Below are 22,837 nucleotides of genomic sequence, written 5' to 3'. Positions count from 1 at the left end.
GTACTCAGAGTCCAGATAAGTTTGTCATGTGGGACTTGAAAATTAAAACCAAGCGGGGCTCAGCACCAGTATGAGACCCCTGTGAGCGCCGGCACGATGTGAACACTGAGGGGTGTTCGCTGGCCGACTGTTCTCCAGGAGGCCTCAAATCATCATAAATTATGGAAAAAAAAGGAGGAAAAACAATTGAAAAAGGGGAACAGGCAGACAGACCTAGAATCATAGAATGTTCTGAGCTGGATGGACCCACACGGATCATGGAGTCCAGCTCCTGTCCCTGCACAGGACACCTCACAGGTCACACTGCGTGTCTGAGGACGTTGTCCAGTCTCTTGTGAACAGTCAGGTTGGGGTGAAGAACCTTTTCCTCATGTCCCACTGCCCCTCCCTGGCACATGTTCCTGCCGTTCCCTGGGCTCTGTCACTGTCACAGAGAAGAGAAGAGCTCACCCTGCCCCTCCTGCTCCTGCTGAGGAACCTGCAGCTGCCACGAGGTCCCGTCTCAGTGTCCTCCTCTCCAAGCTGAACAAACCTGCGATGGCCTAAAAAAGTTAAAATAAAACTGGGACGGGGGGAAGGCTGGAAAATTAAACCCGTCTGCTGAACATCATGACCGCCGGAGCCGCTCAGCTCCACGGGCCCCCTGAGCGGGAACTCTGCCTGAAGCGCCCCGCGTCCCGCTCCCTCACCCCCTCAGCGAGCCTCACCGGCCGGAACGCGGCTGCGGGGCTGCGGGGCTGCGGGGCTGCGGGGCTGCGGGGCTGCGGGGCTGCGGGGCTGCGGGGCTGCGGGGCTGCGGGGCTGCGGGGCTGCGGGGCTGCGGGGCTGCGGGGCTGCGGGGCTGCGGGGCGGGCTCAGAGCTCCCTCAGCACCGCCCCTCACGGACCCGCTGCGCCGGGCGGGAACGAGCCGCGCCCCGCCGGGCGGCAGGGGGAGCTGTGCCAGGCCCCGCCCCGTTCCCTCAGCCGGTGGGCGGGACGGGGCGGGGCGGGGCGGTGGCGCCGCCATGGCGCTGCCCGTGCTCTCCAGTTCGGGCGTCAAGTTCCGGCGGGTCCTGGCGCATTTCCCTCAGGAGCTCAGCCTGGCCTTCGCCTACGGGTCCGGAGTGTTCCGGCAGGCGGGCGCCTCGGCCGGGCACGGCGAGGTGAGCGCGGCGGCCTCCGCTGGCCCGGCCCCCCGGGTCCCGCGGTGTGTGGCGGGGCCGGCGGGACGGCCTCTCCGGGCCGCGTATGCCGGCGGGAACCCCCCGCATTCCGGCGGGGCCGTGTGGGGCGGAGCGGGGTCCCGGGAGGGCCCGTCCTGACGGTCCTTTTATAACCGCGTCTGGTGCAGGTGCCCCCGAGCCGTGTGTCCGCGGCCTGTGCCCGGTTCCCACGAGTCACAGCGTGTCCCGCGGCTCGCTCGCTGTGCCCCGTGTGGGGGCGACTTCAGCAAAGCACTTGACACGTTTGAGGGGCATCCTTGGCCATTCCTCATCGTTTGGGGGACAAGCTGCTTGGAAAATAATCATGTGTGTTTGACCGTTTAAAGATTTTTAATAGACAGTATCCTCATGGCTTGCCTTCTGAGCATTCCTCACCAGTGTGACTTTAAATGTGTCTCCGTTGTCCTTCCTGAGAAGAGAAAAAAGAGGATGATGATAATTTCAGAGCTCTAACAGCATCTCATCCTCACACAAAATAATGGGGAAAAAATCTAGCAGACAGACCGTCTCACAGTGTTAACTGATGAGCTGAGCCGCAGCCCGGAGCGAGTGAGCCACGGGAGCAGGTCGGCCCCGTGAATTTGAAGCAATGTCACTGCAAGTATTGGTGTGTTGTAGGTATGAATTGTAAACTGCGAGCTCATCTGTGGGCTGGTTTTTCCAGACAAGCAGGGAATGCATTCTACATTATAAATCTTTGGAGTTTGGATTGTTTTGTTGACAAAAGCCAGTGAATGTACTACCAGTGGAGTTTCCTGCTGCCAGCTCTGAACTGACTTTATCTGCTCACCTTTCCCAATTCATGCCCTCGTGTATCAGCAACAGCCGTGAACCTGAATGATGGAGAACTGCTCGTGTGCTCCCCTGTTTTGGAGAGTTGAAGGTCGGTCACTTCACCAGGAAAATTTTGGACCACCTCTGCTAGACTGAGCAGAAAACTTACAATTTTGTCAGAACCTCTAAACTTTATTTAACATGAATGCTTGTGCTTTTGTTTTATCTTTTTTCCTTGTGAAAAATGAGGAAGCAGGCAGTTCAATACTCTGTGTATCTTAGATTGATATAATTCACAGTGGTTGCTTCCTGACATATAAAAACCCTAATGCTTTTTTCTTCGTCCACAGGACAATATGCTGGACTTCGTGTTTGCCGTTGATGATTCTGTGACCTGGCATATGATGAACTTGCGAAAGAACAGGAGTCATTATTCCTTCCTAAAAGTTTTTGGGCCAAAACAGATAAGTAGTATACAGAGCTACGGAGCAGGGATTTACTACAACACCTTAGTGCCGTGTAATGGTAGGGTAAGTACAAATAGTTTGAGTAAATAAAGTCAAGTGTTTGTGTGTGAAGTATTGATATGCCTAAAGCAGGTTTCTGTGCGGGAAGCAAATTTTGTAGATTGTAACTGATTTTAACTTGTGGTATCTTCAGTGATTATGTCTCAAACTTTCACAAGCAGTGTATTAATTAAAAAGCAAGCACAGCAGCTGCTCTTGTGCTTTAGAAGTGCGAGCAAGGCTGGCAATTACAACTAAAGCACTTCAGAAACTGGATTCGTGTTCCTCATTACTTGCTGTCTGCCGGTTTTGGTGGTTGTGGAATGTAGCATGTGGGCAAATGACCTTAATTTCAGCAGTTGACCATGTAGTAACAGCAAAGTGGATTCTTACAGTTTGTTTGATGCAAATAGTTAACATAGCAAGTAGGAATTGACAGCTGTGTTGTTTAATGGCTAACATCCTGAGCTGTGAAGTTTGGGTATAATTAATACTTAATTAATTTAATGCAAGTCCTACCCCTGTACCTCTATGTAGGCTGTGTTTGGTAAGGAGGAGAGCGGACAGGACACAGGGGAGGGAAACACTGTGTCCGTCTTGGTGTTAATTTTGAGTAACTTTTGTCATGTGGGAACAAACTGTACTTAGGGAAAGCAAGTTATTTTAGGAAGGATGGGAAAATAAAGACAGTAGTGGAGAAATGCCATGTGAGCAATATATACCTCACCAAAATTTCTCAGAGCATCCACGACTGCAATAATGACAGGTACGTGTCAGAATCGTTCCTGGAAAGTTGGAGCGGTAGATAAAGCGGTCTGTTACGTACTTGCTGTTTTGTTTAGAGGCATCTGTATGAAGAAAGAATTTGGGGTTTAAGCCTTGTTCTCTTCATGTAAAAAGGGATTTTGGATTTTATTTTAAGGACCTTTGCTATGAAATTCTATTCTTGTCTCTTCATGTCTTTATCTGTTGGAAGGACTCAAATCACAGTCTGTGGTCTCTTGTCACCCAGAAATCCTGGAGCTGGCTGCCTTGCTGTGGTGAATAATCTTTGGAAACTCAGGAAGTGCAAATGCATAACAAATGGTTGAAAGTTCATATATTTTCCAGTTACGTTAAGTGAACTACAAAATCACAATTGGTTTTCTAACATCAAAGAGCAAAAGAAGAAGCCCCCTGATGCACCCCAATAACAGGACACATAAATGTCTAGTTTTATTTATTTTAGTTCTCTGACAAACCGATTTCTTGAGCGTTTTCAATATCATAAAGGATACTATGGATTATTCCAGCTACTGTTTGGCTGGTACAAAACCAATCATAACCTTTCCAAAATCTTTTAATGAATGTTTGTATGTTAATGTTCAGGTCTCTTCAATGGCAATGTCTGTCTAGGCCACGTTTTTTTGGGATTTAAAGTCTTTTGCTTTACTGACTGAGCCTGAGGCGACTTTATTGTACCTTTGATTATAGAAAGGATCTTAGAGGGTTCTGTGCATCTTCCTGTTCCACTTTTTTTTTTCTCAGAAGTTTGCCTTCAAATAGGATTTTTTTTTTTTTTTTTGCTGCTTGTGTTCATTTAAACATTAAAAAATGTTTTAATATTATGCATCCTTTTTTTTTATTGGAGGTGTGTGTTCCTTAGAATTAACAGTTATAGTCAGTAGTGAAGTTTAATGTAGTGAAAATGGTGCAGGTATATGGTTTTTCAACAGCCTTTATTTTGCTTTTTTTCCAGATTATAAAATATGGTGTAATTAGCACCGATACCCTGATTGATGATTTACTTCACTGGAAAACCCTTTATGTTGCTGGACGCCTACAAAAACCGGTAAGCGTTAGTCTGTTCAGTTATCCGTCTTGAAACACAGGAAATTACCGGGCTGGAAAATTCTTGGTTGTGGTTTTCCCTGTTGAGGATCTGTGTGTCAGTACTGAACAGGTGATCTGCCCTGGCCTAGGGGTCTGGTCCTAGAGGGGGGATCTCCCAGAAAGGAGGTGAAGTGTAGTCCTTAATGATATCCTGTGTTATGTGAAACAAACTAAAGGTAGGTACATTAATCCGTTTTCTGCCTGTGGTAAATCTTGAATAACTGGACTGTATTAACTCGCAGTCCTCTTAATGTTAAATGTAACATTTACCTTTTACAGCAAATTATGGGAGTCACCAAAATTTAACCCAGTTAAATAAAGGAAATCTTGAAAGATGAAAGCTACTTTGCTGTGCAGTTACTGTCTAGTTCATTGTATTGTTAGAATACCTATTAATGACTGAACCATATGTTAAGTAAGTTGTTTTTTCACCTCCGTGTTTGTATCATGAAAACCCGAGGTCGTTGCTTTCCCCTGCGTGCCCCATTCAGCGTGCTTTCAGCAGATGGCAGCAGCGCTAAGATCAAGTTGCCGAAGAGGAGAGCGGGGAAGGAAAGAACTCTGTTCAAGGCTTTGAACACAAGTTAATTATGCTTCTAACTAAAATTTCGAGGTGGAAGCTTGAATAGGTTATCTCAGCACTGCTGCCTCTAGGGACGTATTATAGCGTGATACAGCTTAGAACAGCTGTTATCGTTATAAAGAATGAAACTTAATATATTGGGGAAAATAACTGAAGGGCAGAATTCTGAATTTCACGTTAACAGTGATTAGGGAGTGTTTTCAGTGTAGCTGATTTGCTGCTGCTTTGATTTCTGAGTATATATACTGCTTCATAACTTCAATTAAATTCAGTGGGAGTACATACTTGCACAAGAGGGAAGAATTTGGTATTTTGTTTGATTGTTAACAAGACAGTGTGTTAACAGTGCATATGTGTTTAATTGATTAAAGAAGAAATCACAGTATCACAGTATGTTTGGGATTGGAAGGGACCTCAAAAGATCATCCAGTCCAATCCCCCTGCTGGAGCAGGAACACCCAGGTGAGGTCGCACAGGAACATGTCCAGGCGGGTTTTGAATGTCTGCACAGAAGGAGACTCCACAACCTCCCTGGGCAGCCTGTTCCAGTGTCTGTCACCCTTACTGAGAAGAAGTTTTTTCTCAAATTTAAGTGGAACCTCTTGTGTTCCAGCTTGATCCCATTACCCCTTGTCCTATCATTGTCACCGAGAAGAGCCTGGCTCCATCGTCATGGCACTCACCCTTTATATATTTATAAACATTAATGAGGTCCCCCCTCAGTCTCCTCTTCTCCAAACTAAAGAGCCCCAGCTCCCTCAGCCTTTCTTCATAAGGGAGATGCTCCACTCCCTTAATCATCTTTGTTGCCCTGCACTGGACCCTCTCCAGCAGTTCCCTGTCCTTCTTGAACTGGGGGGCCCACAACTGGATACAATATTCCAGATGTGGTCTCACCAGGGCGGAGTAGAGGGGCAGGAGAACCTCTCTCGATCTACTAACCACCTCCCTTCTAACCCACCCCAGGTACCATTGGCCTTCCTGGCCACAAGGGCACAGTGCTGGCTCATGGTCATCCTGTTGTCCACCAGGACCCCCAGGTCCCTTTCCCCTACACTGCTCTCTAATATGTAATTTCCCAACCTATACTGGAACCTGGGGTTGTTCCTGCCCAGATGCAGGACTCTACACTTTCCCTTGTTAAATTTCATTAGGTTATTCCCCACCCAACTCTCCAGCCTGTCCAGGTCCCGCTGGAAATCAGTCCAGATTACTTTCATAAGGCTCACAGGAATTTGCGTTGAGTAAAGACTGCAAGACTTAAACTAGGATTGGACCAAAAGATTACATGGTGAATGTTTAAGCTGTCTGTTCTTGTAGAATCTATAAAATCACTGACTAGGATTTTAGTGTTACACAGTGTTGAACAAAAATGACTAGATAATTGTTTAGATCTGTTGTACGAGTTTCACGTATCTGCTGGTCCTGGCCTCACAGCCAATTTGATGCTTTGATACGTACAGAAAGCTTTTCTTACCTCCTTGAAATGTACAGTAAGTCTCTTTTGGAAGGGAGACAGGGTTAAGTTTGTTTCCTTATACACTATAATCTCTTGCTTGCCGGTTGCGCGAGCTCTGGGCGCAGCTGTCTGAAGCCAGATTAATATTGTTGAACAGTTCGGGAATTTCCTCCTCACACTCGTACAGAGGAGGAAGAGCCCAATGCCTTCTGGTGTTCCATTCCAGAGCCGTCACTGCGAGTGAAAGCCATCCAAGCTATTCTAGCACATGAGCTAAAACATTTGCTCTGGCTTGGAAATCTTGGCTTAATTTTCACTGGAGGTTTTGTTTCTGTTATGAGCTGCTTGCCTTGACCGAGTAATCTTTCCAGAATGTTTGGCAGAGTAGATGGAGTTTGGAATTGCCACTTAGAAATGCTGACCTCTCTTCCCAGGCTCTTTTGTGTCAAATGTTTATTGGCTTTTCATCCTATGTGAAATTTATAGCCCTAGTTAGCTAAATTCCCATTTAACTGTATTGAAAAATTGAATAAACTTCACTGTAATTTTTGTCTATAACTGATGGGTCTCCTGAAAAAAAAATGCTGCTGTACCTAAAAAGTAAAATAAATAAGCACAGATGATGCATAATTACTTGTCAGAGGAAGAAGATTTTTGAAAGCATGTGAAGCATTACTGATTTTTTTTGTTGAACATAGAGCATAAGTAATTGCTTTAGTATAAGAAGCTGTGTTTATTGTTGTCCTGGAGGAGCTATTAAGAGAAGGAAGTGTTTAATAAATTGAAGTGAGGTGAGAGTGGCATATGAATAGTGTGTAGCAATATCTTGTGCTTTTTAGGGAGGTCTGGGGAGTTGTAGTTTTTCTGTATTATAAAAATTCCCATGAAGGGGAATGACAGAGCACATACTGGTTTACAGAATTTCTCCATTTTACAGATCTGTAAAAACTTTTTTTGAAAGGCAATGGAAAAATCCTCTGATCGTGTTATATAGCAGAATGTGGATGTGGCTAACTAAGTGGCAAACAGGAACAGTGCTTTTGATGCCTTTCATTCTACAATGAGATTACCTTTGTATACTTTGGCTTTGTGTACGCTTGCCTGCAGTGTCTTGTGTATTAATTTGCTAGAAGTGAGGCAGCACATTTCCCAGTTTCAGCTGTTCTGATGGCCGAGTCTCATGCTTATTTATAAAATTGAATATATCCCTCATTTAAAATATTTGTAGTTTATAGGTCTCAACTGTGATGTTAGTTAACTGAATTTCTGTATACTGGGTTTCTGTATACAGGATTATTCCCCCCCTCTGTGATCAGAACTGTTGTTCTCCGTACTGTGAAAAAGCCGTCCTTAACTTTGCTCTTCTTTCAGTTTTACCCCAAGAATCAACATTCGTCCTTGTCGTACCTGGGTGATAACTGTTGCATTCTGTCTTTCTGGGAGATTTCTAGCTATCTGAACTGTTTAAAATTTGTTGATAAGTGGTATCACTGCTGCAGTGTTTCATGCATTTAAATTTGGAAGCCTAGCATATTATTCCCCTTTGAAAAAATTATAGTTTGTGTTAGGGAGTATTTTTAGCAAAGGAGATTATTCCTTTTACTTCACTAAAGCGAGTCCGTGGTTTCCCACGAGGAGGAACAGCGTCTCTGTGCAGTTTCACCTTTTGAAAAGCTGTCACTGTGATATTCTTCAAACGTGCCCACAACTTGCTGCTGTCTGCAGGGCCAGCCCAAGGTCTCAGCAGTGCGCGTGGCTGCTTGGGCTGCCACGGACTCCTCTGCTCTCTGTCCTTGGGGCTTTCCTGCAGCAGCAAGTTATGAAAGCACTTAGAAGCAAATAGTTGATGAGATTTTACGTGTTAGTTTATGCTCATGACCAGCCTGTCTTGTCTATTGGATCTTATTGAGCAAGTCTGTATGCATTCAGTGAACTTCTCCCGTGGTTTTCAAGGAGATAAAATTTACTCTGGGCTTCTTGGCAGATGAATGTTTTGTATTTTAATGTGTTTTATCACTGTCTTTTATTTTAATGCTAAAAATTACAAAGTAATTTGCAGGAGAAGTTAGGAGGAGTTCTGGAATGTTTGCTTGTACAGTGAACTCTTTGTTTTTAAAATGAAAAAGAAGGGAAAACGTCCTTCAAGAATCCAGCCTGGACCAATTCCAGACTATTGTATAGATTTGATGTTGGGCAAACTCATGCTTTAGTGTGGAATGATCGAAACAAGCAGCCTGTATACTGTTGCATTCACCACCATATCAGAATGAGATATTGTTCTAGTTTTATCCTTCTGAGAGATGTTGGCATCATTAAAATGTCTGTTCTGAATCTGGTATTGACCAGCCCTGACATTGCTTTGTACACATTGCCTTTATATCAGGAGTTTTGTGTAGCAGATATGTCTGATTCTCTTTTCTTGTTTGTGTGTTGGTTTGGGGTTTCTTGTTTGTTTTTTTTCCCTCATCTTCAGTAACAAAGTATCTACATTGCTAAAGGAAAATATTTGCTTGAAGGGATGCCTGAGGTGTTTCAGGTTATATCTGGAGGCAGAATTTCAGGTAATACTGCAACTCATTTGCGTGTGAATGGGCTTTTGGGGAGAAAAAGCAAGTTGGATACATTTGTTTATAACTGCCAGTCAGTTTGCAATTTTTAAGAGTAAACAAATACAAAGAAGCTGCCATTTATAAGGAAGACAGCATTGCTTAACTGGAAACAGAGGCTCACAACAGGCAGGTGTTCTGGGGAGAGTTGGTTCTGAAGAGCATAGTTTGCCATCTTGTAAACCAGGCTGGCTGCTTCTGTCTCTTGTTCTCTAGTAATATGTGTCTATATTCAGTCCTTACTGAAGATCTGCTCTTTATTTCGGTGTATTTCCATATCGCAGGTAAGTAGATTCTGTAGTGGGTCTCGAAACAGTTTGAATGTTTCCTGAAAATAAACTTGTCTTTGTGGCACTTGGAAGCACTCAACTTCAGTGACTTGTTCAGTGTGTATATGTGAAGCTCACATTCTGCTCATACAAAGTGCAAAATAAAGCCCCGCTTCTTCTAGAAGGACAGTTAATGTCTAAGAAACTACTTGAAGCATATGATAGGAGTCCTCTGTTAAAAACAAAAGAAGAATGAAGATGAATAGGACACCTTACCTCTTTTTCTGGAATTCCACTGTCTTTCTATGTGGCAGTAGTCTTTTTATTTTCTTATTGCATAATCACATATGAAGTATTTCTGCTAGTGTGTTCTTACCGTTTGGATGAATCCTGAATTCATCAACATGAAAAGGTGAATAGCTCTTCAGAGATGAGTTACGGCTGTTGCTTATAGCAGTTCTGGGTGTGTTTGTAAAAACATCCTTTTGTACCAGGCTGCTAAAAATGTTCCACTCTCTCCCACTGTGTAAACAAAGGAGGACGCTCTAGTCTTTATTGTACCGTAATAATAGGGTCTAATCTTAAATAAATTTGTTATTTTTCATGTTGGCTTGAGTAACATGTCTAGCTCCATCTTCAGTAGCACTTTCCTGAAGTCTTGTTGCCCGTGACTTGGCTTTTCAGGTGAAAATCCTGACGCAGAATGAGAACAGCAAGCTGCAAGCTGCCCTTGTGAGCAATCTGAAGAGCGCGGTCACAGCCGCCTTCCTCATGTTACCGGAGAGCTTCTCTGAAGAAGATCTCTACATGCAGATCGCAGGACTCTCCTATTCTGGTTAGTGTACGGTGAGGAGCAAAGCTGTAGTTGGAGCTGTTGTACCACAGTCTGGCATATAACAAGTCACCTGCTTTTTTGCTTTGTGCCTATGCTGTTGCATGCTCCAATAACTGCATTTTAATGCTGTGTTACGCAGCAGCTCGGCAAAGCTAATTGTGCTTATTCATAGAAAATACGTATAGCTACATCAGCAAAACTTCTTACACATGCTTGATTTATTAATAGCTAAGGATGGGTGATTCAATACGGTGAAGTGTTGGGTTTTGTCTGTTTATATGGATTTTATTTTGGTTTAAATGGTTTGAAACATTTGGAAAACTTTTATCTTCCACTCTCAGTGTAATGATTCATCTGATAGTCTGACCCATGCTTCGTTATCTCTTTTTGAATGTGCTGTGTTCAAGGTTCTCATTTAGTTAAAGATCCAGATTATGTTTCTTCAGCGTACATTTAAGACTCACCTCCTGGCTGGTGTCTTCTAACCTTTCTTCAGTAAGAGAATTTCTTCCTTTCTTTAGTGATTAAATTGGTATGAATGGATATGGAGAAAAAAAAGAAATGACTCCAAATGACTCTTCAATACAAGACTCGATTGTTAGAAGTTAATCCAGCATTGCAGTTTAAATTTTGATCTCCTTAATTAAGTCACTGTGAACAAGTTTGGTTGGAGTTGGACTTTATATAGCACTTGCTTTGCTCATATAGAAATGCAAGTTTGGCTTTGAAATGAAAGCACAGGTGGGCTGGCAGGGTTCCTGAGCTGCCCCTTGGTTCTCCCGAGGAGCGTTCCTGCTCCTCACGTGGTGCTTCTCTGGTCAGCCTACACTGCAACTTGTGCAGCTTCTCTGTGGCAGCTTTTTCTGAACAATGTTGTGTTTGAAAGCGACAAAGGGTGCCTGCAGCTCAGGGTTGCTAACCAGGGCGGTTTGCTGCAGCGCTGCCTTCCTGCCCACCTGAAACCTGCCCAGGAATGTCATTAGATTCTTGGTGAGCACTAGTGACCAGGATACTGTTTTACAGATCCTTTGAAACAGTGCAGTTAACCGAAAACATGGGAGGTCAGCTCCCATGCTGTGAGAGGTTTGACGTTGGTTTCACTGTGTGAACAAAGTAAATCAATAAGACTCCCAGTCAGGAATGTTCAAGAAAAAGGCTGTCGATGACATGTTTGTGGTTATTTTATTTTTTGCTACCAGTTTGTTAAGTCTTAAACTCTTCAGAGGACAAAATTGGTCAAAACGGACAAACTTGATTTTATGTGTTACTCCTACCAGTCTCCTTGGAGACCGCCAAAAACAGTTGTTCATGTTTTAATTTGGAAAATGTTTATCCTTTTATTTTTTTATGCATTTTTTGGGAGCGGTGAGTCAGTTCCATTTATAGGTCAAGTGTTTGTTTTGCAGCTTGGCATAAATTGAAATAAACCAAGTCACGCTAGCGAGTTGCCACCTTGCAACAACATTTGTCTCCTGGACATGGGCAGTGGGCAGATGAATTGATTCAGGATCTCGTGTGTTGGTGTGTGCTGCACTGAGCCTCCGACTCCTGGCTGCTCGTCCTGGAAGCCACCAGGTAGTACCTGACAGAGGTGGCTGAGCGCTCTGTTACAGACTGACTTTATTTTTACTTATTCTCCTTGGACTTGTCATGTATCATAAAATAAAGTGAAAAAGTCAGTAATGTAACAGTGGTGTTAAAAGTAGCTGGTTTTTGAAACTACTAATAAACGACGTGGCTAGGAGGAAAAGGCAGTGCTGTGGTCTTACCATGCCATTAGCTGACCTCCAGGCACGTCCTTTGAAGTGCAGAGACAATGGAAATTGTTTTCTTTCAGTACTGGAAAATTGAAGGTTCTTTGTTTCTGGATACAAAGTATTGGGGCTGGTCAATCTGTTCAGTGGTCTCTGAACTGATGTATTGTTGCAAAGAATATTACCGTGTTACTGCTGCTTTCCAGGCTGACCTTGACAGCTGGAATTTTTTTGTTAGCCCATGTGAAAATGTGGGCAAGTGGGTTGATGACATGACAACGCATCAGAGGCCACACAACAATTCTGAACCTGATTTTTCTGTGCTTGAAGGTATTTAAATAGTAAGCCTTATTATGGATTATAGAGACACTGGTAGAATTGGAGAAGAAAGTTTTAGGTGACAGCTTTGTACTGTGTTAGTTTCCATTATATTATTGAGTTTTGAGTTTTTTCCTGATGAATTAACTGCTTTTCTTTTCTTCGCTAGGTGATTTCAGAATGGTAATAGGAGAAGACAGATGGAAAGTGCAGAACATAGTGAAACCCAATGTTCCCCATTTTCAGAAGCTGTACAGCAACATATTGCGGGACTCCCCTCAAGTGGTGTATAAGCACCATCTGGGAAGGCTAGAGGCAAGTTTTCTTCTTCCAAACATTTTTAAAACAAGCAAGTGGAAGTGCTTTATCACATTAACAGAAGGCAAGAATTATGCCTTACACTAAGGCGAGCATTTTTAGTCATTGTACTTGCTATTTGTTATGTTTCTGTTGTTTAGTTAATTCTGCAACCAGAAGACTTGCCTTAAATACCCGGCTCTGCATATGTAGTGTCTCTGCTCATTTGCTTGGAGTATGGGCACAGAACTAGAGCCCTAGCAAGGGAACAAGGGAAGATCATTTTAAAACGTATGGTCTAATGACTACCATATGGAAACAACATTCCAGGAAGTGGTGAATAAACATATGGTTTGTGTTAAAAAGATTGGACCATAACTTAGAGGTGCAACTTTCTGTAGTCAAAAACTGCATCTCACAAGCAAACCCTGCGGTGCTAGTTATGAAGATTAGTTGACTAAACCCAAAGAAAATTCTGCCGTTATCTTTACGTACCCATACTAAAACATTTTTTTTCCTAGATTTGGGAAACAAGTATCCAAAATGAGCAGTATCTTGAATTTTGTCTTTCTGACATGAGATGTACGTGTAACATTGCAATTAGGGGAGAGATGCCACAATCAGGGCTCCCATAGCAATTTTTCCTCTTGGATTGTACATGTCTGTGTGTGAGTGTTCAAGTGCAAATCACATTTCAACATGAAGTTGCAAATAGCAAACTCATGGGCATGGGTATCTATCTGCGAGTCACCTTGGTAATTATCTCATGAATGTCTCATTTTAGAATGTGTCTTTGTTAGAAACTGAAGTACATATATAAGCGAACTTGAGTACAGTAAACAATTTTACTGCAGTGCTTTGGAGTACAGTGTGGGCAGATCTGCATTATGCTGCAGCTGTCCCCATGTTTCCTCATCAGTGTGCTTTTGAACAGTTTGGTGGAAGAAGTATTTACATGAATTTTGAAAAGAATCACTAATGCTTCCTCCAAGAAAATGCCTGGTTAGAATAATACTCCCAGTTGTGTTACCTTTAAACAAATCCTGGTAGCCGACTACTACTTTATTGCTCACACCTTGGTCTGGTTATTGGCAGTTATTGCCCAGACCAAAGAGGGTAACTGCTCTCAGAGTGCTGTTTAATGCAGAGCAGAAACCCCTTCTCCAAGTATGCGTCTTCAGAGTTAGAGAAAATTATTTCTTAAAAGATTCCTCGAAAACAATTGAAGGCAGACCCTAGTTCGTATAGTTCTGGTTCAGGCCTGGATGTGAAGAGCTGTGTGTTGTCGGCTCCCTCTGTAGTCAGTGGGTGATTCATCTGGATGTCATTTTCTCCCCATTGACTAAAGAGAGTGCATAGGGCAGCTGGTCTCCTGTCTGATGTCTTCAGGAACTGTCTAAAATCTTGTGTGGGAGGAATTGAACTCTTCACATTTTTTGAGAGAACTGCTCCATTATGCATTTTTCAGGACTTGTGCTTACATTTTGTATAAATGAATCACAGAATCCCAGAACGTCAGGGGTTGAAGGGCCCTGGAAAGCTCACCCAGTGCAGTCCCCCCATGGAGCAGGAACACCCAGATGAGGTTACACAGGAAGGTGTCCAGGCGGGTTGGAATGTCTGCACAGAAGGAGACTCCACAACCCCCCTGGGCAGCCTGGGCCAGGCTCTGCCACCCTCACCAGGAACAAGTTTCTTCTCATCTTTCAGTGGAACCTCCTGTGTTCCAGTTTGCACCCATTGCCCCTTGTCCTGTCACTGGTTGTCACCAGAAGAGCCTGGCTCCATCCTCCTGACACTCCCCCTTTCCATATTGATCCCCAGGAATGAGTCCCCCCTCAGTCTCCTCTTGTCCAGCTCCAGAGCCCCAGCTCCCTCAGCCTTTCCTCACACGGGAGATGCTCCACTCCCTTCAGCATCTTGGTGGCTGCGCTGGACTCTCTCCAGCAGTTCCCTGTCCTGCTGGAACTGAGGGGCCACAACTGGACACAATATTCCAGCTGTGGTCTCAAGTGTGTACAGGCCTGCATGCTGGTATCATTCTATTCGAAAAGGGTCCTTGAATTTCTGATTTAGACTGGAAAATGTGGAATGGATGTTTCCTTCAAATTACACAAACCAGATGTGCTTTGAGTTTAAAACAGAGAAAGCGTTTTTTTCAAACTAAACTTGAAATGTGTGTATATAGTTTGAACTGAGCTAAGTGGTCTTTTGGGAACTTTTTTTTTCATTGTAGTGTGCTTATGTTTCCAAAGGAAATTGTGTAGAGCAGAAATGATCCAGTTTCAATGAAATGTTGCTTGCAAAGGCAGCAAGATCATGTGTGTACGTTAGTCTTCCCTTGGATAAAAATTAGCACCTTTGCATTGAGTGCGTTTCAGAACTGAGATACTGCATCTCCCAGTGCTTGGGAAGTTTTCATTAGCATTATCTATAATTTTTATAAGTGAAAACAATCGTGTTCTTTAACCTCTGACAAATATCACAGAGATAACCGGAACACTTTACCGACTTCTTTGAAAAAGCGAACTTATTTTACTAACACTGAATATTTTTACGGTCTTACTTTTTATAACATTCAGATTGATAAAAGTCCAGAAGGTCAATTTACACAACTAATGACTTTGCCAAGGACTCTGCAACAAAAGATAACTTCTCTGGTAGGCCCTCCTGGAAAAAACAGAGACGTGGAAGAAATTTTATTGCAAGTTGCCCATGACCCTGAGTGCGGACTTGTGGTGCATCAAGGTAAGCCTAGGTCAGCGTCCATCATCTCCTTAAAGACATTATAGCTATACAGACTGATACATGTTCCTTGAGTTCAGAAGGATGATTTAGAGATAAGGGAGACAAACCCAAGAGATTAGTGTTGAGATACATTCTTAAAAGTACAGTTTTGTATTTGTTTCATTGCAAACAGGTTCTCTCAAATACTAGCAAATAGCATTCCTGCTGATATAGAAATATATGTTTTGGTTTGGATTCTGAAAGGAGTAATCTTTAGGAATTCGTGTGGCCTGCTTAGAACATGTAAGTCTGTTTGGGATCCTTACACCTTCAGGATTTAACTTCATCTTAATAATCTGCTTTTCTAGTTTGCTGATGTTATCTTTCCCAATTCTGATGGTCCAGGTATGTGAGCTCTGGTGGAGAACTCAGGCTCTGAGGAAAAAGGTTGAGGTGTTTCTCCTCATCACAGCCGCTCTGAGGCATGATAATGCTCATACAACAACTTCAAGCTTATGCTGCAGACATCAATATTTTATTATTCTGCAGAAAAATGAAAACATTTAGTACTTGAAGAGTCCTTTATATCTTTGAAGAACTTGACATGTTTTAGTTCCAGGTGGCCAGTTTTGCAAGCTCCTTGGGCACAGCAGAAGCTGCCTAGATGCCCCAGAGCCACTAGACAGTAGCCAGCTGCTAAGGGAGCTCTCAACACTCATTTCTCTTGTGGGAAATAAAGCTCCTGAGAGTTGCAGTTCTCCATTGACAGTACGGGATAAATTGCACCTGGACATCAAGGTGTCCTCCTGTCCTGTCGGTGCCTGTGCCACTGCGGCTGGACTGCAGCGATGTGACAACAGCTGCATGTGGGGACAGGAGCCACAGCGGTTGCAGCTCCATCGGGTTGTAGAGCTTGGAGCGGTGCCCCCCTCGAGTGAGCGGTGCCCCCCTTGAGCGAGCTGTGCCCCCCTCGAGCGAGCGGTGCTGCCATTCTGTTCACAGGGGGCCTTGTGGCCGTGGCCCGTGGGCAGCCAGGCACTGTCAAAGCGTCTTCTCAAGCCAAGCGGTTCATACTCTTAGGAGAACAAATCAAAACCCCTTTTTCACTTTTGTGACCAAGAGATTTTCCTAGTTCAAGAATCTGGGTGAAGGACAAGGCAAGCCATGCAATAATCCTACAAGACAAGGCTGATTGCTCGAGTTGAATTGCCTTGTCCCTGGGGGCTTTACTAGCTCAACATGATTTGTTCCCTTCCTGCCCCACCCCTACTCCTGCAGATTTTATTCCTGTGGAATATTGTATCCTTCTTACTTATTAAGGGATTTCCCTAAGCTTTCCTCTTCATTATAGAAGTAACTTTGAAAGAAGAATTTTTAAATATTTGAAATTATATTCTACATTCTGGTTAACGCAGAAGAATAACTTTCAGTTTGGAAGAATAACTCTAGGACTGCTGCATGTCTATGTTTTAAAGTATTTAGTAATGTACAGTGGTTTTGTTCTGCACATATCAACATGCTTTTACATGTATGTGTTAAAACAGATAAAACAATACTTTTAAAAAAAATGTTTTATCTACTATTCCATTAATCCCTAAGAACCACTGTACAATGAGAACTGAGTATGGTAAACAAGCCCTATCTACAAAAGCTGATGATTTTAAAAAGGCAAACAAGCCCTGCCCAAGATGAGCATCTCTGCTTGGTCAGAAAAGTGCAAAATCCCCATTTCATCTTGAAGTAAACAATGAGTATAACTTGTTCTGCTATAGGAAGCTAGTGTGCCGGCACTTAAGTGAAACAACTCTGAATGGTTTGTGACAAGTCCTCTTAGTAGATAAATAATGGGAACACTAAATGAGTTCATTTGATCAATTCCTACTGGTTGTTTTCTGTTTTAATATTGATTTTGTCGGTTTTTTTTGGTATATTATATAAAATAGCTTAGAGAGTATTTTCAATTAGTATGACAAAGCAGAACAGAAACAAACATTCTCAGCTTAAGTGTATGTTGCAGTCTGGCTTGATTGTATAACTGGAAAAATGTTTCACTTTGTGTGTGTTGGAGGATAAAAAAGTCCCCGCAAAACTGCGAAGATGGGTAACATCTGTGTGCTTTTCTATCTGCAGGCATTTCGGGAATTGTGAGATCTTCCAGTATAGTGCAGAGCGCTAAAACCATCCTGACAGCTGGTAAGAATGTGTGCGATTTCTATCAACAGAGGCCTTCTGATTTCACAAAGTGGAAACTACAGGGCCCCAAGACTGTCTTGTTACAAGAGTTTAAAGAATAAACTTTTGGGGTGTTTAATTGAAAACCCCTGCAAATAGAAGTAATACTTAAAGCAGAAGCTTTATATAACTATTGAGAAACTGTAAAATGCCAAAAGGAATTGGAGTCTATGTGACTCTTAAACAAAATCCCCCAACAACCAAAAAGTAACAAAAACACAACTCCTGATTTCAATTTAATTTTATATGTGGGCCAGACTTGGCTCATGTGCACTAATTCTGCTCTTTCTGTCTTTTAAAAAATGGAAAGAAATACTTTATACTTCACTCTGGCTTTCCACATGTGAGTGGATCCCTAAATGATCAGTACATAGTATTTGTATCTTATGTAGAGTATGAGGTTATTTCATCATACAATAAAGGAGGGGATGAGTGTTGAGGGAGAGAGCTCTGACAGGATCCAACGTTTCTGTTGGGCTTGGCAGGCAGATGTGTATTTGAAGACATCCCATATTCCAAACTGAGCATATATTTGGTGAGGATTGGATATTGCTGCCACTCTCATACTGCAAAATTAATTACTTTAGAAAAAGCGCTGAGTATTACCAAGTCAACGCGAGAGAAGGTATAGAAGGGAAAAAAAGGACTTGGTTGTGTAGAAACATAAAAAAACTAGGGATGCTCTTCAGCTATCAAAGTCTTCCAAACTGAATGAAATTCACTGCCAGCTACACAGCTGGAGCTTCAGCCTGTTTTCTGAGTTCTGCAGTAAATCTAATTTTAAGGTGCCCTAATGGTTACATTTTAAAAAGGTGAGAGCACTGCAGCTCAGTTAAAAGACAGGCTTAAGACCTGAGCGTTCCTTTACTTAAAATTCCAGTTAAGAGATAGTCTTAATTCCTGCTAAGTGAAGAATCCTCCCTGCTAGCATGGTGTTGCTCAAATGATTTTCTGAACTCATTCATGTATATTGTCCCACAAAAGCCATTCTATACAAATGATGCCATCACTGGTTTTAAAGGCAGCTGTGTAGTTTCCCGCTGGGAATCCAGAGTTGAGCTGCTTTTCCCATGTAGTATTAGAGTTGGTGACTCCACGTGACACTTTGTACCTCCTTGTAAAGAAATGCAAGTTAGAGAGCTCAAGACCATTAGTGATCTGCTGAGTCAAATAAGCAGGAACAGTTGTAGTTTTTATATGCTTCTGTTAATAGTCTGATTTTATTAACTGGAAGAATCATAACAAAACTATTGCTTAATGTTGTTTGGTGGCTGGAGGAGACTAAGAACATAACTCCAACTGAGAAAAGCAAATCTTTTGTTTTGTATGAGTTAGGCATATGGCAGGGATGAGTTTCTAGTGTAAGGTTTCCAACCAAATAGGTGAGGCTTTTCTTTTAGGCTTTGTTGTCAAAATTACCTCCTAGTGGCCAAGACTTCTTGTATTGCAACATGTCTGTTTTACAAATGTCATGTTGTAACCCAGCTGTTTCTATGGCCATGGGGAGCAGATTCTGTAGAGCAAACTAATAGGAGAGGAGGGGTCAGAGGCACCGTTATGGCCTGGGGGCGGGTGCTGGTCCGAGTCGCCCGCGGAGCCGGGCGCGTGCGCCTGCCGGAGCGCGCAGCAAAGCGGGACCGCTCCGTCAGATCGTTTACGCTCCGCTTCCGTGCCTTCTGATAGACAGAAAATCACCTCTGGGAACCATTAGCTCCTTTGGTGTGTCATGTGGTAAATCACTAAAGCCTCTACTGTTAACAGGGCTTTTGGGAGGTCCTAATCCATCTTTTAGTAGGACTTGGAGTTTTGACCGTGTTCTCTGTTTTGTGCCTCCGAAACTAGATATCTATGAAATGCTATTTCTTACCTTTCTCTTAACTGCTTTTTGGTTTATATATAGTGTGATTTTTGTAGTTTTGTGTGTTGTTGTTGTTTTGTTTTAATTTTAAAGCAAACTTCAGTTGTCTTCTAACCAACTATTTACATAGACCAACACTTAAGCTTAAAAACGCGTATTTTCTACCAGTGCTTTCAGTGTTGAAGACGCAGTTTCATTCAGAGCAAAGCTACTGTGATCCTTTGCCTCAAACGCAACCCAGATTTGAGTGAGGCTCGGGAGATGTTAGTTTTCTTTTAGCATAATGTATTTTGTTTTGTTTGGACTGTATTTATGCACTTCTGCCAGAATCACCTGGCCAAAACCATTAGCAGCATTCAGCATTGATCTTTTGGGGGTTACTTACAGGTTATGCACTGAGGGAAATCATTAGTAGGAGCCTTGGAATAAAAACCTACATTGCAGTTCATACTAAAGAAGGCATTCAATTCACCTGACGAGGCCTGTGACATCAGTATTTCTCAGATGCGGCGGCTGTGTGTGTTTCAGTGATCTTCCCTGCAGTTGAGGAGCTATTTAGGAGAAGCCTTTTGCCCGTTTTTTGGTTTTGTGTTTTGTTTTTTAATACTTCTCTCCAAACATTTATGGTTGAGTTTACGTTAAATCTTGCTGTATCTTCTAACGAAGATTTTCTCCCAATCTCGGTTCCTTTATTTAAAAAGTCCGTCGCTAGGGGTCAGGCACCATTGCTGTTCACCTGGCTTTGCCTTTCCTTGGGGCTCTTCTCAGCTCATGTTTGTATAGGTACACACTCCACACAGACAGAAACATTGTGGCTCCTACATAGAAAGCGTTTGCTTGACTTGTGCACAGGATGTGTATTACAGGACCGTGCTGAGCTTTTAAATTGAATCCCTAAGGACGTTGTGTTTCTTCCTTCATTCTTTAACAGAATCTCGTCTGATGTTCTGTTCCCCCGACATCTCTTTTCACGCTTTCTAGTACAGACTTTAGGAAAAGTGTTATGGCTCTGTCTGCAGTGTTTAGTTAAGAATAGTAGTGAAAACAAGAGAATTATGAAAGAGATTTATTAAATCAGTGGCGCCATTAAATAAGCTCTGGGGTTTTTTTTCCTTCCTTTTTTCTTGCTTTTCTTGTTTCTTTTTTGCTTGCCTAGTAGCTGCACAAGTATTCTTGTCTCATGGCTGCTCACAAAATAATTCACCTTCATTACATGGCCATCATTGTTTTTGAAGCGTAATGGGGGGGGCACAAAATTATTTCCTTAGCTGATTGTTTTACCTTAACAACACCACCACAAAGTGAAGTCACTCCGCTGGTCTGTAGCAGGGTAGTCCAATGGAGAGCATGTTTCCAAATGAAATGTTAAATCGGGGCTAGTCGTTGCTGAGGCGGCATGCTGTGTATTAACATTACTGGCAAGGAGAACAAGCAAAATAAAGAAATTCAACCCATTGAAGAGAACCTTTTTCATCCTCCTCTGCCAGTGTGGTTTTAAAGTTGAGCTCAAGCTCTGTGTTTTTGTTTGTTGTTAGCTGCCCTATTTAGTTTTTGAAATGTGCCTGTGTATTTCTCTGAGCCTGTGGTGAGGTTGCCTCTCTGTTTCCCATTAGGGATGGCACCAGCGTTTGATTTATTTTCCCACATAGCCAGAGTCTGTGTGGTGTTTGGGAACCAGCTCTGATGTTCTTATATTTTAGCTCCTCTGAAGGAGATGTTGATACTTCTTTAGCTTCGATTCGTTCTTTATATCTTACTAGAAGAATGCTGCAAGCCTTGAAAATTCCTTATAAATAAAATAGTATGGATTAAATAATCAGTTGAAGGAGTTGTTCAAGAGACGTTTAAGTTAGCACAAGTGCTTGGAGCTGCTCTGAATAACATTTGTTATTGGGAATTGGGATATTTGTATAGTATGTCTTCAGGGATTTTTTTCCCCTTTAACTATAAGGAACAGCTTTACATATAAAATATTCTATAGATGTGTGGTAACTGCTCTCCTCATCAGCTGCCCAAGCAGATATTGCATACCACTGCACTTCACTGTGAATGTATATAGTGTTGGCGTGGGTATGCGTGATACACCAATAATATAGAACTGTTTGCCTCCACATGGCAGCTCTTCGGAAGTATGTGCATTAGTCTTTATTTTCAGAAGGAAATAAAGAATACTGCAGCCAGGCGTATCTACTGGGGAACTTACAGCCAAATTACTATCTTATCACACTAACACTTCCAGAAACCCAACGTGGGACTGTTAAGTAAAAGCAGATACAATGTATGTTTACACTGAAATGTTCTGGTCTTGATTCCATGTGCATCAGGTCTTTGTTCTGTATCATATAGTGGAAAATCTAAAGGGGAGGTGGAACCACCAAGTCGTAGTTTCATAGCTGAAGTAGAAAGATGTTTTCATGTGGTCCAACTGCTTCAGATTCTGAGACTGAGCCATAATTACAGCCATCAACTTTTACTACAGATGTGACTCATCACCCTGAGGGCTGCTTTAGGAAACCAGCTGGATGTGTAAACCTGTATTTTGCTCCGTAGCGCGATGTGCCGGGGCAGAAACGCAAGCGCCTGATTCCGTAAGGCTGCGGTGGGTGGAGTTCCGCGGTGTTCCCTGCGGGGAAACAGGGGAGAATCCCCCGGGCGCGAGAGGCGCCTGGCGAGCGGGCGGAAGGAGCGAGGACAGTCCTGCGGGGCTGCCCGCGTGTCCGTGTGCCCGTGAAGCAGAGCAGCCTCAGTGCTCGGGGCCGTGTCCTGGAAGAGCAGCACCTGGGAGATCACACAGTCCTTTCAAAACCGTACAGTTGCATAGATTTGACTTTGGAACCACTTCTTTCCCTTGTGTGCTCTGCTGAGCTCAGCCTGGCCGTGTTCTGCAGCTGCACACACTCTGTGTGATTTTAATGCAGATGTGTGAGGCGCTTCAGAATTTACATGATTATTTACTTGTTATTTGAGACACTGCAAAGAAAATCTTGTCATGACTTCATTAGTGTGCTTGCTTTTAGGAAAAACCTATTAAATATAGAAAAGTTTGAGCTTACATATGGGATGCACATGGCTTTGTATTTGAAAATATATGTATGGATGATTCCTTACAAAAGGCAAAGTTGAGTTTATTTAAATTGCAATTAGAGACACAAGAAGTGCAAAACGGATTATACACAGTATATTTGTTGTGATAGGCATTTTACTCTTGATCACATTCCTTTAGAAGTAGAACATGCACTTCTCCTTGTTACTGCCTACTCATTCAACTTGTGACTCTAGACTGCTAATCCTGAATGCATCTTTCACTTGAAGTATTTTATCTTCATTTGATTACTTTCTAAGGTCTTTTCAAGATCAATTTTTATCATACCTTTTTTTCCGCCCAAAAAAAGTCCAGTGCACTAGATGGCTAAACCTGGCTCTAAGTTGCTTGTTTGTTCCAGAAGATCTTTCCTCCTATTCTGGTGTGTCATAGTGTGTGACTTTTTGTTAAATTGCTTCTGTCTGCTTCTCATCAGCCTTGTCAGGTAAATCGTGTTCTAT

General features: G+C 42.7%; 1 protein-coding gene and 1 long non-coding RNA gene across 36 annotated transcripts in view; one reads left to right on the top strand and one right to left on the bottom strand.

Annotated features, from left to right (window-relative positions):
* Nucleotides 1-745, bottom strand: part of LOC110359085 (uncharacterized) — a 66,540-nt gene extending 65,795 nt beyond the window's left edge. For both annotated transcript variants that reach the window (XR_010474937.1, XR_010474938.1), the window contains exon 1: nucleotides 451-745. This is a non-coding gene — a long non-coding RNA (uncharacterized LOC110359085). The remainder of the gene's footprint in view (nucleotides 1-450) is intronic.
* Nucleotides 746-958: 213 nt separating this feature from the next.
* Nucleotides 959-22,837, top strand: part of TAMM41 (TAM41 mitochondrial translocator assembly and maintenance homolog) — a 111,174-nt gene continuing 89,295 nt past the window's right edge. For 11 of the 34 annotated variants that reach the window (XM_065074829.1, XM_065074844.1, XM_065074848.1 and 8 more), the window contains exons 1-7: nucleotides 961-1,144; nucleotides 2,329-2,508; nucleotides 4,223-4,315; nucleotides 9,958-10,108; nucleotides 12,350-12,489; nucleotides 15,054-15,225; nucleotides 17,335-17,397. In XM_065074829.1, the coding sequence (XP_064930901.1) occupies nucleotides 1,007-1,144; nucleotides 2,329-2,508; nucleotides 4,223-4,315; nucleotides 9,958-10,108; nucleotides 12,350-12,489; nucleotides 15,054-15,225; nucleotides 17,335-17,397 (937 nt within the window). In that variant the 5' untranslated portion in view covers nucleotides 961-1,006. Of the gene's footprint in view, nucleotides 1,145-2,328; nucleotides 2,509-4,222; nucleotides 4,316-9,957; nucleotides 10,109-12,349; nucleotides 12,496-15,053; nucleotides 15,236-17,334; nucleotides 17,398-22,837 lie in introns of all 34 variants that reach the window. The other 23 variants (XR_010474976.1, XR_010474975.1, XR_010474974.1 and 20 more) reach the window with 6 other exon arrangements.

The sequence above is a fragment of the Columba livia genome, chromosome 10 (genome assembly GCF_036013475.1).
Source record: "Columba livia isolate bColLiv1 breed racing homer chromosome 10, bColLiv1.pat.W.v2, whole genome shotgun sequence".
Classification (NCBI taxonomy): Eukaryota; Metazoa; Chordata; class Aves; order Columbiformes; family Columbidae; genus Columba; species Columba livia.
This window is presented reverse-complemented; position numbering and strand designations above follow the sequence as displayed.